The following is a 19,883-nucleotide window of genomic DNA, read 5'->3' as shown; positions in this document are numbered from 1 at the left end:
TCATCACATAATGTTGCTTGAAGTCTTCATGGAACGTTGCTTTCCTTCTCCAGTGAATTTCAACAATTAATGACTTGCAAACTCTTTCAATGGAATCAAGCTGAATTTAGAGTTTTTGAGGGATAAAAGATTGTCATCGTCGAACTTCCCTCTCTTCAATTTAAATTACCAGACAACCCTGTTTCGGCTTGAAATTTTTTAGAACTTTGAGAGATAATAATTAAACGGACTAAAAATCCTATTCCTTCTGTTTAAATGGTTGACAGCTCTTTTTCAGGTTTGCTAAATACCGCAGCTGTCTGTGTCACTGTATTTGTGTTCTGTTCGAACAAACTGTCTTCAACTAAAAGCCAGTTCAAAATTGAATTGTAACAAATGTATTGCATGAGACCCACTCCCAGTGGCTGTTTCTGTGATATCGAGAATGAACACTTTGAATCGCAGTCTCCAAATGGCTATATGTAAGGCAACCAAAATGCACCTTCCTTTCACTCCTGAGACTTGCTGGTTCTTAAAGCAATACTCACCCCTTGCAACCCGAAAGGCAAAGCGCATATTCCGAAAAAATAACTCCAAGAAAAGGACACATGTCTAAGGAACATCATTTGATAAGATGTGTTATTGAATCTACCAGAATTTGAAAATAATGCAGAGTACCACCATCAACATGAAATGCAAATTTTCTGTTTCATTGAAATGTCACAGAACGATTTCAAAGATGGTCAGTAATAGTCACAAATAAGCAGAGATTAAGGGATTGAGACACAAAATACTGCAGATGTAAGAAATCAAAAATAAAAACAGAAAATGCTGCATAAACTCAGCAGCCCAGTTAGTACCTGTGGAGAGAAACAGTGTTAAAGTTTCAGGTTCATGACCTTTCATCAATTACCATCAGTTTCATCTGAAATCAAAGAGTTCTGATGAAAGGTGATTGACCTGAAACATTAAATATTTCTCTGACCTCAGATCCTGCCAAAACAGCCACCTTTTCCCAGTATTTTCTGTTTCTATTTTATCTATGGGGAATAGAGCGTATACAATATGGACACAGAAACTCTCCTCAGCTAGACACATGAATCTAGTTTCATTTAATTTGTTCAGTTTTCAACCATTTCACCCCGAACTGTCTGGGCTAAATATCAACATGTGCAAAGTAGTGGACTTCCAGCGTCTTGGAGTTGTTGAAATAAGATGAATTGTGTCACTGTACTCGCCATTGTATATCTGTACTCAAACAGATCAGCCATGATCTTATTGAATGGTGAAGCAGACTCAAAGGGGCCGAATGGCCTACATCTGCTCCTAATTCATATCTTCATATGTTCGTATGTTCTGATTGAAAAGAGACATCACTCACCAGATGTGGAGGCTGTAGTGGACCCAGTTGTAGTTGCTTTCGCTGTTGTAGTGATTCCTTCTGAAGAACAAGATAAATTACCCTAATCTGAAGATTGTGTTTATAAACTTCACATTTGCATTCAACACTAATAACGTTGTTCTACAATGGAACGTTACCCGAAATTATGTCGTTAAAAGAACAACATTGAACGACAGAAATCATCAGATGGGACAATCTCTTGGGGGACAGGTTTTCACAAAAGTGCTTTTGTAACTGTTGTGAAATGCCATTGTTTGAAGTTTGTGATGTACTAAACTTTGCAAGTAATTCCATCCCAAAGCAATGGGTTTATTGTCTTCAGGACGGAGCTGATGGATTGGCATTGTCCACGCCAAAGATGATCATCGCGCACTTGTATCAAAAGACTTACTGGTCAATATTGAAAGATACCATTACTTACCAGTGGTAGAAGTGGCTGGAGACACAGTTGTTGTTATTTCTCCTTTTGCTGTCGTTGTCACTTCTGAAGAAAAGGAAAGATTTTCAAAACAACTGCACTCTGACTGCAACTCCAGCAGTATTAATAGAATTCCACCACTAATTATTTTGTTGGCATTAAGGCATAACGCATGAGGTAATTCTTGACGACAGTTACTAACTAGCTTTAAGTACTTCAATTAAAAAGAGCAAATATAAACAGTTGATGGAGAAATCAACATTTCCATTACAGGTTGTGTTTCAAGAGTGTGCTTTCAAGTTACTGTGCAAAAGAAGAAAAGGGAAGACAATTAACAATCGCAACATGTGTTACGACTGAGCACTCCTGTCAAAGCCCCCAATCAAAATATTCGATTCTGATCGTGGTGGGAGAGACACACTGATTATTCAATCCTGTCCCTCCACAGATTGCCTAATATATCATTTAAAACATTCCAAATTAAAGAAAGACCCAGCCAAATTGTACCATCTATTAACCCCCTGAATGAGGAGAACCAAACCAGGTGTCTTTAAATCAACAAATTAACTGTTCAATTCAAAGAACTAAATTCTTAAACGCAATGAAGATCTAAAGAATATTTAAACTAGAAAAAATTAGTGTCCTTGCAAATTTACAGTCCAGTGTTGCTTGAAGTCCTCACCGAATGTTGCTTGAAGTCATCACATAATGTTGCTTGAAGTCATCACATAATGTTGCTTGAAGTCTTCATGGAACGTTGCTTTCCTTCTCCAGTGAATTTCAACAATTAATGACTTGCAAACTCTTTCAATGGAATCAAGCTGAATTTAGAGTTTTTGAGGGATAAAAGATTGTCATCGTCGAACTTCCCTCTCTTCAATTTAAATTACCAGACAACCCTGTTTCGGCTTGAAATTTTTTAGAACTTTGAGAGATAATAATTAAACGGACTAAAAATCCTATTCCTTCTGTTTAAATGGTTGACAGCTCTTTTTCAGGTTTGCTAAATACCGCAGCTGTCTGTGTCACTGTATTTGTGTTCTGTTCGAACAAACTGTCTTCAACTAAAAGCCAGTTCAAAATTGAATTGTAACAAATGTATTGCATGAGACCCACTCCCAGTGGCTGTTTCTGTGATATCGAGAATGAACACTTTGAATCGCAGTCTCCAAATGGCTATATGTAAGGCAACCAAAATGCACCTTCCTTTCACTCCTGAGACTTGCTGGTTCTTAAAGCAATACTCACCCCTTGCAACCCGAAAGGCAAAGCGCATATTCCGAAAAAATAACTCCAAGAAAAGGACACATGTCTAAGGAACATCATTTGATAAGATGTGTTATTGAATCTACCAGAATTTGAAAATAATGCAGAGTACCACCATCAACATGAAATGCAAATTTTCTGTTTCATTGAAATGTCACAGAACGATTTCAAAGATGGTCAGTAATAGTCACAAATAAGCAGAGATTAAGGGATTGAGACACAAAATACTGCAGATGTAAGAAATCAAAAATAAAAACAGAAAATGCTGCATAAACTCAGCAGCCCAGTTAGTACCTGTGGAGAGAAACAGTGTTAAAGTTTCAGGTTCATGACCTTTCATCAATTACCATCAGTTTCATCTGAAATCAAAGAGTTCTGATGAAAGGTGATTGACCTGAAACATTAAATATTTCTCTGACCTCAGATCCTGCCAAAACAGCCACCTTTTCCCAGTATTTTCTGTTTCTATTTTATCTATGGGGAATAGAGCGTATACAATATGGACACAGAAACTCTCCTCAGCTAGACACATGAATCTAGTTTCATTTAATTTGTTCAGTTTTCAACCATTTCACCCCGAACTGTCTGGGCTAAATATCAACATGTGCAAAGTAGTGGACTTCCAGCGTCTTGGAGTTGTTGAAATAAGATGAATTGTGTCACTGTACTCGCCATTGTATATCTGTACTCAAACAGATCAGCCATGATCTTATTGAATGGTGAAGCAGACTCAAAGGGGCCGAATGGCCTACATCTGCTCCTAATTCATATCTTCATATGTTCGTATGTTCTGATTGAAAAGAGACATCACTCACCAGATGTGGAGGCTGTAGTGGACCCAGTTGTAGTTGCTTTCGCTGTTGTAGTGATTCCTTCTGAAGAACAAGATAAATTATCCTAATCTGAAGATTGTGTTTATAAACTTCACATTTGCATTCAAAACTAATAACGTTGTTCTACAATGGAACTTTACCCGAAATTATGTCATTAAAAGATCAACATTGAACGACAGAAATCATCAGATGGGACAATCTCTTGGGGGACAGGTTTTCACAAAAGTGCTTTTGTAACTGTTGTGAAATGCCATTGTTTGAAGTTTGTGATGTACTAAACTTTGCAAGTAATTCCATCCCAAAGCAATGGGTTTATTGTCTTCAGGACGGAGCTGATGGATTGGCATTGTCCACGCCAAAGATGATCATCGCGCACTTGTATCAAAAGACTTACTGGTCAATATTGAAAGATACCATTACTTACCAGTGGTAGAAGTGGCTGGAGACACAGTTGTTGTTATTTCTCCTTTTGCTGTCGTTGTCACTTCTGAAGAAAAGGAAAGATTTTCAAAACAACTGCACTCTGACTGCAACTCCAGCAGTATTAATAGAATTCCACCACTAATTATTTTGTTGGCATTAAGGCATAACGCATGAGGTAATTCTTGACGACAGTTACTAACTAGCTTTAAGTACTTCAATTAAAAAGAGCAAACATAAACAGTTGATGGAGAAATCAACATTTCCATTACAGGTTGTGTTTCAAGAGTGTGCTTTCAAGTTACTGTGCAAAAGAAGAAAAGGGAAGACAATTAACAATCGCAACATGTGTTACGACTGAGCACTCCTGTCAAAGCCCCCAATCAAAATATTCGATTCTGATCGTGGTGGGAGAGACACACTGATTATTCAATCCTGTCCCTCCACAGATTGCCTAATATATCATTTAAAACATTCCAAATTAAAGAAAGACCCAGCCAAATTGTACCATCTATTAACCCCCTGAATGAGGAGAACCAAACCAGGTGTCTTTAAATCAACAAATTAACTGTTCAATTCAAAGAACTAAATTCTTAAACGCAATGAAGATCTAAAGAATATTTAAACTAGAAAAAATTAGTGTCCTTGCAAATTTACAGTCCAGTGTTGCTTGAAGTCCTCACCGAATGTTGCTTGAAGTCATCACATAATGTTGCTTGAAGTCATCACATAATGTTGCTTGAAGTCTTCATGGAACGTTGCTTTCCTTCTCCAGTGAATTTCAACAATTAATGACTTGCAAACTCTTTCAATGGAATCAAGCTGAATTTAGAGTTTTTGAGGGATAAAAGATTGTCATCGTCGAACTTCCCTCTCTTCAATTTAAATTACCAGACAACCCTGTTTCGGCTTGAACTTTTTTAGAACTTTGAGAGATAATAATTAAACGGACTAAAAATCCTATTCCTTCTGTTTAAATGGTTGACAGCTCTTTTTCAGGTTTGCTAAATACCGCAGCTGTCTGTGTCACTGTATTTGTGTTCTGTTCGAACAAACTGTCTTCAACTAAAAGCCAGTTCAAAATTGAATTGTAACAAATGTATTGCATGAGACCCACTCCCAGTGGCTGTTTCTGTGATATCGAGAATGAACACTTTGAATCGCAGTCTCCAAATGGCTATATGTAAGGCAACCAAAATGCACCTTCCTTTCACTCCTGAGACTTGCTGGTTCTTAAAGCAATACTCACCCCTTGCAACCCGAAAGGCAAAGCGCATATTCCGAAAAAATAACTCCAAGAAAAGGACACATGTCTAAGGAACATCATTTGATAAGATGTGTTATTGAATCTACCAGAATTTGAAAATAATGCAGAGTACCACCATCAACATGAAATGCAAATTTTCTGTTTCATTGAAATGTCACAGAACGATTTCAAAGATGGTCAGTAATAGTCACAAATAAGCAGAGATTAAGGGATTGAGACACAAAATACTGCAGATGTAAGAAATCAAAAATAAAAACAGAAAATGCTGCATAAACTCAGCAGCCCAGTTAGTACCTGTGGAGAGAAACAGTGTTAAAGTTTCAGGTTCATGACCTTTCATCAATTACCATCAGTTTCATCTGAAATCAAAGAGTTCTGATGAAAGGTGATTGACCTGAAACATTAAATATTTCTCTGACCTCAGATCCTGCCAAAACAGCCACCTTTTCCCAGTATTTTCTGTTTCTATTTTATCTATGGGGAATAGAGCGTATACAATATGGACACAGAAACTCTCCTCAGCTAGACACATGAATCTAGTTTCATTTAATTTGTTCAGTTTTCAACCATTTCACCCCGAACTGTCTGGGCTAAATATCAACATGTGCAAAGTAGTGGACTTCCAGCGTCTTGGAGTTGTTGAAATAAGATGAATTGTGTCACTGTACTCGCCATTGTATATCTGTACTCAAACAGATCAGCCATGATCTTATTGAATGGTGAAGCAGACTCAAAGGGGCCGAATGGCCTACATCTGCTCCTAATTCATATCTTCATATGTTCGTATGTTCTGATTGAAAAGAGACATCACTCACCAGATGTGGAGGCTGTAGTGGACCCAGTTGTAGTTGCTTTCGCTGTTGTAGTGATTCCTTCTGAAGAACAAGATAAATTACCCTAATCTGAAGATTGTGTTTATAAACTTCACATTTGCATTCAACACTAATAACGTTGTTCTACAATGGAACTTTACCCGAAATTATGTCGTTAAAAGATCAACATTGAACGACAGAAATCATCAGATGGGACAATCTCTTGGGGGACAGGTTTTCACAAAAGTGCTTTTGTAACTGTTGTGAAATGCCATTGTTTGAAGTTTGTGATGTACTAAACTTTGCAAGTAATTCCATCCCAAAGCAATGGGTTTATTGTCTTCAGGACGGAGCTGATGGATTGGCATTGTCCACGCCAAAGATGATCATCGCGCACTTGTATCAAAAGACTTACTGGTCAATATTGAAAGATACCATTACTTACCAGTGGTAGAAGTGGCTGGAGACACAGTTGTTGTTATTTCTCCTTTTGCTGTCGTTGTCACTTCTGAAGAAAAGGAAAGATTTTCAAAACAACTGCACTCTGACTGCAACTCCAGCAGTATTAATAGAATTCCACCACTAATTATTTTGTTGGCATTAAGGCATAACGCATGAGGTAATTCTTGACGACAGTTACTAACTAGCTTTAAGTACTTCAATTAAAAAGAGCAAACATAAACAGTTGATGGATAAAACAACATTTCCATTACATATTGTGTTTCAAGAGCGTGCTTTCAAGTTACTGTGCAAAAGAAGAAAAGGGAAGACAATTAACAATCGCAACATGTGTTACGACTGAGCGCTCCTGTCAAAGCCCCCAATCAAAATATTCAATTCTGATCGTGGTGGGAGAGACACACTGATTATTCAATCCCGTCCCTCCACAGATTGCCTAATATATCATTTAAAACTATCCAAATTAAAGAAAGACCCAGCCAAATTGTACCATCTATTAACCCCCTGAATGAGGCGAACCAAACCAGGTGTCTTTAAATCAACAAATTAACATTTCAATTCAAAGAACTAAATTCTTAAACGCTATGAAGATCTAAACAATATTTAAAATAGAAAAAATTAGTGTCCTTGCAAATTTACAGTCCAGTGTAGCTTGAAGTCCTCACCGAATGTTACTTGAAGTCTTCACTGAATGTTGCCTGAAGTCCTCACAGAATGTTGCTTGAAGTCATCACATAATGTTGCTTGAAGTCCTCATGGAACGTTGCTTTCCTTCTCCAGTGAATTTCAACAATTAATGACTTGCAAACTCTTTCAATGGAATCAAGCTGAATTTAGAGTTTTTGAGGGATAAAAGATTGTCATCGTCGAACTTCCCTCTCTTCAATTTAAATTACCCAACATCTCTGTTTCGGCTTGACTTTTTTAGAACTTTGAGAGATAATAATTAAACGGACTAAAAATCCTATTCCTTCTGTTTAAATGGTTGACAGCTCTTTTTCAGGTTTGCTAAATACCGCAGCTGTCTGTGTCACTGTATTTGTGTTCTGTTCGAACAAACTGTCTTCAACTAAAAACTAGTTCAAAATTGAATTGTAACAAATGTATTGCATGAGACTCACTCCCAGTGGCTGTTTCTGTGATATCGAGAATGAACACTTTGAATCGCAGTCTCCAAATGGCCTTATGTAAGGCAACCAAAATGCACCTTCCTTTCACTCCTGAGACTTGCTGGTTCTTAAAGCAATACTCACCCCTTGCAACCCTAAAGGCAAAGCGCATATTCCGAAAAAAAAACTCCAAGAAAAGGACACATGTCAAAGGAACATCATTTGATAAGATGTGTTATTGAATCTACCAGAATTTGAAAATAATGCAGAGTACCACCATCAACATGAAATGCAAATTTTCTGTTTCATTGAAATGTCACAGAACGATTTCAAAGATGGTCAGTAAAAGTCACAAATAAGCAGAGATTAAGGGATTGAGACACAAAATACTGCAGATGTAAGAAATCAAAAATAAAAACAGAAAATGCTGCATAAACCCAGCAGCCCAGTTAGTACCTGTGGAGAGAAACAGTGTTAAAGTTTCAGGTTCATGACCTTTCACCAATTACCATCAGTTTCATCTGAAATCAAAGAGTTCTGATGAAAGGTGATTGACCTGAAACATTAAATATTTCTCTGACCTCAGATCCTGCCAAAACAGCCACCTTTTCCCAGTATTTTCTGTTTCTATTTTATCTATGGGGAATAGAGCGTATACAATATGGACACAGAAACTCTCCTCAGCTAGACACATGAATCTAGTTTCATTTAATTTGTTCAGTTTTCAACCATTTCACCCCGAACTGTCTGGGCTAAATATCAACATGTGCAAAGTAGTGGACTTCCAGTGTCTTGGAGTTGTTGAAATAAGATGAATTGTGTCACTGTACTCGCCATTGTATATCTGTACTCAAACAGATCAGCCATGATCTTATTGAATGGTGAAGCATTCTCCATGAGGCCCAATGGCCTACATCTGTGCCTAATTCATATCTTCATATGTTCGTATGTTCTGATTGAAAAGAGACATCACTCACCAGATGTGGAGGCTGTAGTGGACCCAGTTGTAGTTGCTTTCGCTGTTGTAGTGATTCCTTCTGAAGAACAAGATAAATTATCCTAATCTGAAGATTGTGTTTATAAACTTCACATTTGCATTCAAAACTAATAACGTTGTTCTACAATGGAACTTTACCCGAAATTATGTCATTAAAAGATCAACATTGAACGACAGAAATCATCAGATGGGACAATCTCTTGGGGGACAGGTTTTCACAAAAGTGCTTTTGTAACTGTTGTGAAATGCCATTGTTTGAAGTTTGTGATGTACTAAACTTTGCAAGTAATTCCATCCCAAAGCAATGGGTTTATTGTCTTCAGGACGGAGCTGATGGATTGGCATTGTCCACGCCAAAGATGATCATCGCGCACTTGTATCAAAAGACTTACTGGTCAATATTGAAAGATACCATTACTTACCAGTGGTAGAAGTGGCTGGAGACACAGTTGTTGTTATTTCTCCTTTTGCTGTCGTTGTCACTTCTGAAGAAAAGGAAAGATTTTCAAAACAACTGCACTCTGACTGCAACTCCAGCAGTATTAATAGAATTCCACCACTAATTATTTTGTTGGCATTAAGGCATAACGCATGAGGTAATTCTTGACGACAGTTACTAACTAGCTTTAAGTACTTCAATTAAAAAGAGCAAACATAAACAGTTGATGGATAAAACAACATTTCCATTACATATTGTGTTTCAAGAGCGTGCTGTCAAGTTACTGTGCAAAAGAAGAAAAGGGAAGACAATTAACAATCGCAACATGTGTTACGACTGAGCGCTCCTGTCAAAGCCCCCAATCAAAATATTCAATTCTGATCGTGGTGGGAGAGACACACTGATTATTCAATCCCGTCCCTCCACAGATTGCCTAATATATCATTTAAAACTATCCAAATTAAAGAAAGACCCAGCCAAATTGTACCATCTATTAACCCCCTGAATGAGGCGAACCAAACCAGGTGTCTTTAAATCAACAAATTAACATTTCAATTCAAAGAACTAAATTCTTAAACGCTATGAAGATCTAAACAATATTTAAAATAGAAAAAATTAGTGTCCTTGCAAATTTACAGTCCAGTGTAGCTTGAAGTCCTCACCGAATGTTACTTGAAGTCTTCACTGAATGTTGCCTGAAGTCCTCACAGAATGTTGCTTGAAGTCATCACATAATGTTGCTTGAAGCCCTCATGGAACGTTGCTTTCCTTCTCCAGTGAATTTCAACAATTAATGACTTGCAAACTCTTTCAATGGAATCAAGCTGAATTTAGAGTTTTTGAGGGATAAAAGATTGTCATCGTCGAACTTCCCTCTCTTCAATTTAAATTACCCAACATCTCTGTTTCGGCTTGACTTTTTTAGAACTTTGAGAGATAATAATTAAACGGACTAAAAATCCTATTCCTTCTGTTTAAATGGTTGACAGCTCTTTTTCAGGTTTGCTAAATACCGCAGCTGTCTGTGTCACTGTATTTGTGTTCTGTTCGAACAAACTGTCTTCAACTAAAAACTAGTTCAAAATTGAATTGTAACAAATGTATTGCATGAGACTCACTCCCAGTGGCTGTTTCTGTGATATCGAGAATGAACACTTTGAATCGCAGTCTCCAAATGGCCTTATGTAAGGCAACCAAAATGCACCTTCCTTTCACTCCTGAGACTTGCTGGTTCTTAAAGCAATACTCACCCCTTGCAACCCTAAAGGCAAAGCGCATATTCCGAAAAAAAAACTCCAAGAAAAGGACACATGTCAAAGGAACATCATTTGATAAGATGTGTTATTGAATCTACCAGAATTTGAAAATAATGCAGAGTACCACCATCAACATGAAATGCAAATTTTCTGTTTCATTGAAATGTCACAGAACGATTTCAAAGATGGTCAGTAAAAGTCACAAATAAGCAGAGATTAAGGGATTGAGACACAAAATACTGCAGATGTAAGAAATCAAAAATAAAAACAGAAAATGCTGCATAAACCCAGCAGCCCAGTTAGTACCTGTGGAGAGAAACAGTGTTAAAGTTTCAGGTTCATGACCTTTCACCAATTACCATCAGTTTCATCTGAAATCAAAGAGTTCTGATGAAAGGTGATTGACCTGAAACATTAAATATTTCTCTGACCTCAGATCCTGCCAAAACAGCCACCTTTTCCCAGTATTTTCTGTTTCTATTTTATCTATGGGGAATAGAGCGTATACAATATGGACACAGAAACTCTCCTCAGCTAGACACATGAATCTAGTTTCATTTAATTTGTTCAGTTTTCAACCATTTCACCCCGAACTGTCTGGGCTAAATATCAACATGTGCAAAGTAGTGGACTTCCAGTGTCTTGGAGTTGTTGAAATAAGATGAATTGTGTCACTGTACTCGCCATTGTATATCTGTACTCAAACAGATCAGCCATGATCTTATTGAATGGTGAAGCATTCTCCATGAGGCCCAATGGCCTACATCTGTGCCTAATTCATATCTTCATATGTTCGTATGTTCTGATTGAAAAGAGACATCACTCACCAGATGTGGAGGCTGTAGTGGACCCAGTTGTAGTTGCTTTCGCTGTTGTAGTGATTCCTTCTGAAGAACAAGATAAATTATCCTAATCTGAAGATTGTGTTTATAAACTTCACATTTGCATTCAAAACTAATAACGTTGTTCTACAATGGAACTTTACCCGAAATTATGTCATTAAAAGATCAACATTGAACGACAGAAATCATCAGATGGGACAATCTCTTGGGGGACAGGTTTTCACAAAAGTGCTTTTGTAACTGTTGTGAAATGCCATTGTTTGAAGTTTGTGATGTACTGAACTTTGCAAGTAATTCCATCCCAAAGCAATGGGTTTATTGTCTTCAGGACGGAGCTGATGGATTGGCATTGTCCACGCCAAAGATGATCATCGCGCACTTGTATCAAAAGACTTACTGGTCAATATTGAAAGATACCATTACTTACCAGTGGTAGAAGTGGCTGGAGACACAGTTGTTGTTATTTCTCCTTTTGCTGTCGTTGTCACTTCTGAAGAAAAGGAAAGATTTTCAAAACAACTGCACTCTGACTGCAACTCCAGCAGTATTAATAGAATTCCACCACTAATTATTTTGTTGGCATTAAGGCATAACGCATGAGGTAATTCTTGACGACAGTTACTAACTAGCTTTAAGTACTTCAATTAAAAAGAGCAAACATAAAGAGTTGATGGAGAAAACAACATTTCCATTACAGGTTGTGTTTCAAGAGTGTGCTTTCAAGTTACTGTGCAAAAGAAGAAAAGGGAAGACAATTAACAATCGCAACATGTGTTACGACTGAGCGCTCCTGTCAAAGCCCCCAATCAAAATATTCGATTCTGATCGTGGTGGGAGAGACACACTGATTATTCAATCCTGTCCCTCCACAGATTGCCTAATATATCATTTAAAACATTCCAAATTAAAGAAAGACCCAGCCAAATTGTACCATCTATTAACCCCCTGAATGAGGAGAACCAAACCAGGTGTCTTTAAATCAACAAATTAACTGTTCAATTCAAAGAACTAAATTCTTAAACGCAATGAAGATCTAAACAATATTTAAACTAGAAAAAATTAGTGTCCTTGCAAATTTACAGTCCAGTGTTGCTTGAAGTCCTCACCGAATGTTGCTTGAAGTCATCACATAATGTTGCTTGAAGTCCTCACATAATGTTGCTTGAAGTCTTCATGGAACGTTGCTTTCCTTCTCCAGTGAATTTCAACAATTAATGACTTGCAAACTCTTTCAATGGAATCAAGCTGAATTTAGAGTTTTTGAGGGATAAAAGATTGTCATCGTCGAACTTCCCTCTCTTCAATTTAAATTACCAGACAACCCTGTTTCGGCTTGAAATTTTTTAGAACTTTGAGAGATAATAATTAAACGGACTAAAAATCCTATTCCTTCTGTTTAAATGGTTGACAGCTCTTTTTCAGGTTTGCTAAATACCGCAGCTGTCTGTGTCACTGTATTTGTGTTCTGTTCGAACAAACTGTCTTCAACTAAAAGCCAGTTCAAAATTGAATTGTAACAAATGTATTGCATGAGACCCACTCCCAGTGGCTGTTTCTGTGATATCGAGAATGAACACTTTGAATCGCAGTCTCCAAATGGCTATATGTAAGGCAACCAAAATGCACCTTCCTTTCACTCCTGAGACTTGCTGGTTCTTAAAGCAATACTCACCCCTTGCAACCTGAAAGGCAAAGCGCATATTCCGAAAAAATAACTCCAAGAAAAGGACACATGTCTAAGGAACATCATTTGATAAGATGTGTTATTGAATCTACCAGAATTTGAAAATAATGCAGAGTACCACCATCAACATGAAATGCAAATTTTCTGTTTCATTGAAATGTCACAGAACGATTTCAAAGATGGTCAGTAATAGTCACAAATAAGCAGAGATTAAGGGATTGAGACACAAAATACTGCAGATGTAAGAAATCAAAAATAAAAACAGAAAATGCTGCATAAACTCAGCAGCCCAGTTAGTACCTGTGGAGAGAAACAGTGTTAAAGTTTCAGGTTCATGACCTTTCATCAATTACCATCAGTTTCATCTGAAATCAAAGAGTTCTGATGAAAGGTGATTGACCTGAAACATTAAATATTTCTCTGACCTCAGATCCTGCCAAAACAGCCACCTTTTCCCAGTATTTTCTGTTTCTATTTTATCTATGGGGAATAGAGCGTATACAATATGGACACAGAAACTCTCCTCAGCTAGACACATGAATCTAGTTTCATTTAATTTGTTCAGTTTTCAACCATTTCACCCCGAACTGTCTGGGCTAAATATCAACATGTGCAAAGTAGTGGACTTCCAGCGTCTTGGAGTTGTTGAAATAAGATGAATTGTGTCACTGTACTCGCCATTGTATATCTGTACTCAAACAGATCAGCCATGATCTTATTGAATGGTGAAGCAGACTCAAAGGGGCCGAATGGCCTACATCTGCTCCTAATTCATATCTTCATATGTTCGTATGTTCTGATTGAAAAGAGACATCACTCACCAGATGTGGAGGCTGTAGTGGACCCAGTTGTAGTTGCTTTCGCTGTTGTAGTGATTCCTTCTGAAGAACAAGATAAATTACCCTAATCTGAAGATTGTGTTTATAAACTTCACATTTGCATTCAACACTAATAACGTTGTTCTACAATGGAACTTTACCCGAAATTATGTTGTTAAAAGATCAACATTGAACGACAGAAATCATCAGATGGGACAATCTCTTGGGGGACAGGTTTTCACAAAAGTGCTTTTGTAACTGTTGTGAAATGCCATTGTTTGAAGTTTGTGATGTACTAAACTTTGCAAGTAATTCCATCCCAAAGCAATGGGTTTATTGTCTTCAGGACGGAGCTGATGGATTGGCATTGTCCACGCCAAAGATGATCATCGCGCACTTGTATCAAAAGACTTACTGGTCAATATTGAAAGATACCATTACTTACCAGTGGTAGAAGTGGCTGGAGACACAGTTGTTGTTATTTCTCCTTTTGCTGTCGTTGTCACTTCTGAAGAAAAGGAAAGATTTTCAAAACAACTGCACTCTGACTGCAACTCCAGCAGTATTAATAGAATTCCACCACTAATTATTTTGTTGGCATTAAGGCATAACGCATGAGGTAATTCTTGACGACAGTTACTAACTAGCTTTAAGTACTTCAATTAAAAAGAGCAAACATAAACAGTTGATGGATAAAACAACATTTCCATTACATATTGTGTTTCAAGAGCGTGCTTTCAAGTTACTGTGCAAAAGAAGAAAAGGGAAGACAATTAACAATCGCAACATGTGTTACGACTGAGCGCTCCTGTCAAAGCCCCCAATCAAAATATTCAATTCTGATCGTGGTGGGAGAGACACACTGATTATTCAATCCCGTCCCTCCACAGATTGCCTAATATATCATTTAAAACTATCCAAATTAAAGAAAGACCCAGCCAAATTGTACCATCTATTAACCCCCTGAATGAGGCGAACCAAACCAGGTGTCTTTAAATCAACAAATTAACATTTCAATTCAAAGAACTAAATTCTTAAATGCTATGAAGATCTAAACAATATTTAAAATAGAAAAAATTAGTGTCCTTGCAAATTTACAGTCCAGTGTAGCTTGAAGTCCTCACCGAATGTTACTTGAAGTCTTCACTGAATGTTGCCTGAAGTCCTCACAGAATGTTGCTTGAAGTCATCACATAATGTTGCTTGAAGTCCTCATGGAACGTTGCTTTCCTTCTCCAGTGAATTTCAACAATTAATGACTTGCAAACTCTTTCAATGGAATCAAGCTGAATTTAGAGTTTTTGAGGGATAAAAGATTGTCATCGTCGAACTTCCCTCTCTTCAATTTAAATTACCCAACATCTCTGTTTCGGCTTGACTTTTTTAGAACTTTGAGAGATAATAATTAAACGGCCTAAAAATCCTATTCCTTCTGTTTAAATGGTTGACAGCTCTTTTTCAGGTTTGCTAAATACCGCAGCTGTCTGTGTCACTGTATTTGTGTTCTGTTCGAACAAACTGTCTTCAACTAAAAACTAGTTCAAAATTGAATTGTAACAAATGTATTGCATGAGACTCACTCCCAGTGGCTGTTTCTGTGATATCGAGAATGAACACTTTGAATCGCAGTCTCCAAATGGCCTTATGTAAGGCAACCAAAATGCACCTTCCTTTCACTCCTGAGACTTGCTGGTTCTTAAAGCAATACTCACCCCTTGCAACCCTAAAGGCAAAGCGCATATTCCGAAAAAAAAACTCCAAGAAAAGGACACATGTCAAAGGAACATCATTTGATAAGATGTGTTATTGAATCTACCAGAATTTGAAAATAATGCAGAGTACCACCATCAACATGAAATGCAAATTTTCTGTTTCATTGAAATGTCACAGAACGATTTCAAAGATGGTCAGTAAAAGTCACAAATAAGCAGAGATTAAGGGATTGAGACACAAAATACTGCAGATGTAAGAAATCAAAAATAAAAACAGAAAATGCTGCATAAACTCAGCAGCCCAGTTAGTACCTGTGGAGAGAAACAGTGTTAAAGTTTCAGGTTCATGACCTTTCACCAATTACCATCAGTTTCATCTGAAATCAAAGAGTTCTGATGAAAGGTGATTGACCTGAAACATTAAATATTTCTCTGACCTCAGATCCTGCCAAAACAGCCACCTTTTCCCAGTATTTTCTGTTTCTATTTTATCTATGGGGAATCGAGCGTATACAATATGGACACAGAAACTCTCCTCAGCTAGACACATGAATCTAGTTTCATTTAATTTGTTCAGTTTTCAACCATTTCACCCCGAACTGTCTGGGCTAAATATCAACATGTGCAAAGTAGTGGACTTCCAGTGTCTTGGAGTTGTTGAAATAAGATGAATTGTGTCACTGTACTCGCCATTGTATATCTGTACTCAAACAGATCAGCCATGATCTTATTGAATGGTGAAGCAGACCCAAAGGGGCCGAGTGGCCTACATCTGCTCCTAATTCATATCTTCATATGTTCGTATGTTCTGATTGAAAAGAGACATCACTCACCAGATGTGGAGGCTGTAGTGGACCCAGTTGTAGTTGCTTTCGCTGTTGCAGTGATTCCTTCTGAAGAACAAGATAAATTATCCTAATCTGAAGATTGTGTTTATAAACTTCACATTTGCATTCAACACTAATAACGTTGTTCTACAATGGAACTTTACCCGAAATTATGTCGTTAAAAGATCAACATTGAACGACAGAAATCATCAGATGGGACAATCTCTTGGGGGACAGGTTTTCACAAAAGTGCTTTTGTAACTGTTGTGAAATGCCATTGTTTGAAGTTTGTGATGTACTAAACTTTGCAAGTAATTCCATCCCAAAGGAATGGGTTTATTGTCTTCAGGACGGAGCTGATGGATTGGCATTGTCCACGCCAAAGATGATCATCGCACACTTGTATCAAAAGACTTACTGGTCAATATTGAAAGATACCATTACTTACCAGTGGTAGAAGTGGCTGGAGACACAGTTGTTGTTATTTCTCCTTTTGCTGTCGTTGTCACTTCTGAAGAAAAGGAAAGATTTTCAAAACAACTGCACTCTGACTGCAACTCCAGTAGTATTAATAGAATTCCACCACTAATTATTTTGTTGGCATTAAGGCATAACGCATGAGGTAATCCTTGACGACAGTTACTAACTAGCTTTAAGTACTTCAATTAAAAAGAGCAAACATAAACAGTTGATGGATAAAACAACATTTCCATTACATATTGTGTTTCAAGAGCGTGCTTTCAAGTTACTGTGCAAAAGAAGAAAAGGGAAGACAATTAACAATCGCAACATGTGTCACGACTGAGCGCTCCTGTCAAAGCCCCCAATCAAAATATTCGATTCTGATCGTGGTGGGAGAGACACACTGATTATTCAATCCCGTCCCTCCACAGATTGCCTAATATATCATTTAAAACTATCCAAATTAAAGAAAGACCCAGCCCAATTGTACCATCTATTAACCCCCTGAATGAGGCGAACCAAACCAGGTGTCTTTAAATCAACAAATTAACTGTTCAATTCAAAGAACTAAATTCTTAAACGCTATGAAGATCTAAACAATATTTAAAATAGAAAAAATTAGTGTCCTTGCAAATTTACAGTCCAGTGTAGCTTGAAGTCCTCACCGAATGTTACTTGAAGTCTTCACTGAATGTTGCCTGAAGTCCTCACAGAATGTTGCTTGAAGTCATCACATAATGTTGCTTGAAGTCCTCATGGAACGTTGCTTTCCTTCTCCAGTGAATTTCAACAATTAATGACTTGCAAACTCTTTCAATGGAATCAAGCTGAATTTAGAGTTTTTGAGGGATAAAAGATTGTCATCGTCGAACTTCCCTCTCTTCAATTTAAATTACCAGACAACCCTGTTTCGGCTTGAACTTTTTTAGAACTTTGAGAGATAATAATTAAACGGACTAAAAATCCTATTCCTTCTGTTTAAATGGTTGACAGCTCTTTTTCAGGTTTGCTAAATACCGCAGCTGTCTGTGTCACTGTATTTGTGTTCTGTTCGAACAAACTGCCTTCAACTAAAAACCAGTTCAAAATTGAATTGTAACAAATGTATTGCATGAGACCCACTCCCAGTGGCTGTTTCTGTGATATCGAGAATGAACACTTTGAATCGCAGTCTCCAAATGGCTATATGTAAGGCAACCAAAATGCACCTTCCTTTCACTCCTGAGACTTGCTGGTTCTTAAAGCAATACTCACCCCTTGCAACCCGAAAGGCAAAGCGCATATTCCGAAAAAATAACTCCAAGAAAAGGACACATGTCACAGGAACATCATTTGATAAGATGTGTTATTGAATCTACCAGAATTTGAAAATAATGCAGAGTACCACCATCAACATGAAATGCAAATTTTCTGTTTCATTGAAATGTCACAGAACGATTTCAAAGATGGTCAGTGAAAGTCACAAATAAGCCGAGATTAAGGGATTGAGACACAAAATACTGCAGATGTAAGAAATCAAAAATAAAAACAGAAAATGCTGCATAAACTCAGCAGCCCAGTTAGTACCTGTGGAGAGAAACAGTGTTAAAGTTTCAGGTTCATGACCTTTCATCAACTACCATCAGTTTCATCTGAAATCAAAGAGTTCTGATGAAAGGTGATTGACCTGAAACATTAAATATTTCTCTGACCTCAGATCCTGCCAAAACAGCCACCTTTTCCCAGTATTTTCTGTTTCTATTTTATCTATGGGGAATAGAGCGTATACAATATGGACACAGAAACTCTCCTCAGCTAGACACATGAATCTAGTTTCATTTAATTTGTTCAGTTTTCAACCATTTCACCCCGAACTGTCTGGGCTAAATATCAACATGTGCAAAGTAGTGGACTTCCAGCGTCTTGGAGTTGTTGAAATAAGATGAATTGTGTCACTGTACTCGCCATTGTATATCTGTACTCAAACAGATCAGCCATGATCTTATTGAATGGTGAAGCAGACTCAAAGGGGCCGAATGGCCTACATCTGCTCCTAATTCATATCTTCATATGTTCGTATGTTCTGATTGAAAAGAGACATCACTCACCAGATGTGGAGGCTGTAGTGGACCCAGTTGTAGTTGCTTTCGCTGTTGTAGTGATTCCTTCTGAAGAACAAGATAAATTATCCTAATCTGAAGATTGTGTTTATAAACTTCACATTTGCATTCAAAACTAATAACGTTGTTCTACAATGGAACTTTACCCGAAATTATGATGTTAAAAGATCAACATTGAACGACAGAAATCATCAGATGGGACAATCTCTTGGGGGACAGGTTTTCACAAAAGTGCTTTTGTAACTGTTGTGAAATGCCATTGTTTGAAGTTTGTGATGTACTAAACTTTGCAAGTAATTCCATCCCAAAGCAATGGGTTTATTGTCTTCAGGACGGAGCTGATGGATTGGCATTGTCCACGCCAAAGATGATCATCGCGCACTTGTATCAAAAGACTTACTGGTCAATATTGAAAGATACCATTACTTACCAGTGGTAGAAGTGGCTGGAGACACAGTTGTTGTTATTTCTCCTTTTGCTGTCGTTGTCACTTCTGAAGAAAAGGAAAGATTTTCAAAACAACTGCACTCTGACTGCAACTCCAGCAGTATTAATAGAATTCCACCACTAATTATTTTGTTGGCATTAAGGCATAACGCATGAGGTAATTCTTGACGACAGTTACTAACTAGCTTTAAGTACTTCAATTAAAAAGAGCAAACATGAACAGTTGATGGATAAAACAACATTTCCATTACATATTGTGTTTCACGAGCGGGCTTTCAAGTTACTGTGCAAAAGAAGAAAAGGGAAGACAATTAACAATCGCAACATGTGTTACG

The 19,883-nt window shown here is 37.4% G+C and overlaps 1 protein-coding gene across 1 annotated transcript in view; it reads right to left on the bottom strand.

Moving 5' to 3' along the window:
• Positions 1-19,883, bottom strand: part of LOC137384934 (mucin-22-like) — a 162,976-nt gene that overhangs the window by 95,388 nt on the left and 47,705 nt on the right. Inside the window, exons 39-54 of the mRNA XM_068059644.1 lie at positions 19,532-19,594; positions 19,090-19,149; positions 16,989-17,051; positions 16,547-16,606; positions 14,447-14,509; positions 14,005-14,064; positions 11,927-11,989; positions 11,485-11,544; positions 9,385-9,447; positions 8,943-9,002; positions 6,843-6,905; positions 6,401-6,460; positions 4,323-4,385; positions 3,881-3,940; positions 1,803-1,865; positions 1,361-1,420 (exon numbers count right to left, since the gene is read on the bottom strand). Of these exons, the coding sequence (XP_067915745.1) occupies positions 1,361-1,420; positions 1,803-1,865; positions 3,881-3,940; positions 4,323-4,385; positions 6,401-6,460; positions 6,843-6,905; positions 8,943-9,002; positions 9,385-9,447; positions 11,485-11,544; positions 11,927-11,989; positions 14,005-14,064; positions 14,447-14,509; positions 16,547-16,606; positions 16,989-17,051; positions 19,090-19,149; positions 19,532-19,594 (984 nt within the window). The remainder of the gene's footprint in view (positions 1-1,360; positions 1,421-1,802; positions 1,866-3,880; positions 3,941-4,322; positions 4,386-6,400; positions 6,461-6,842; positions 6,906-8,942; positions 9,003-9,384; positions 9,448-11,484; positions 11,545-11,926; positions 11,990-14,004; positions 14,065-14,446; positions 14,510-16,546; positions 16,607-16,988; positions 17,052-19,089; positions 19,150-19,531; positions 19,595-19,883) is intronic.

The sequence above is a fragment of the Heterodontus francisci genome, chromosome 27 (genome assembly GCF_036365525.1).
Source record: "Heterodontus francisci isolate sHetFra1 chromosome 27, sHetFra1.hap1, whole genome shotgun sequence".
Taxonomy (NCBI): Eukaryota; Metazoa; Chordata; class Chondrichthyes; order Heterodontiformes; family Heterodontidae; genus Heterodontus; species Heterodontus francisci.
Note: the sequence above shows the minus strand (reverse complement) of the source record. Positions and strands in the feature narration are given on the sequence as shown.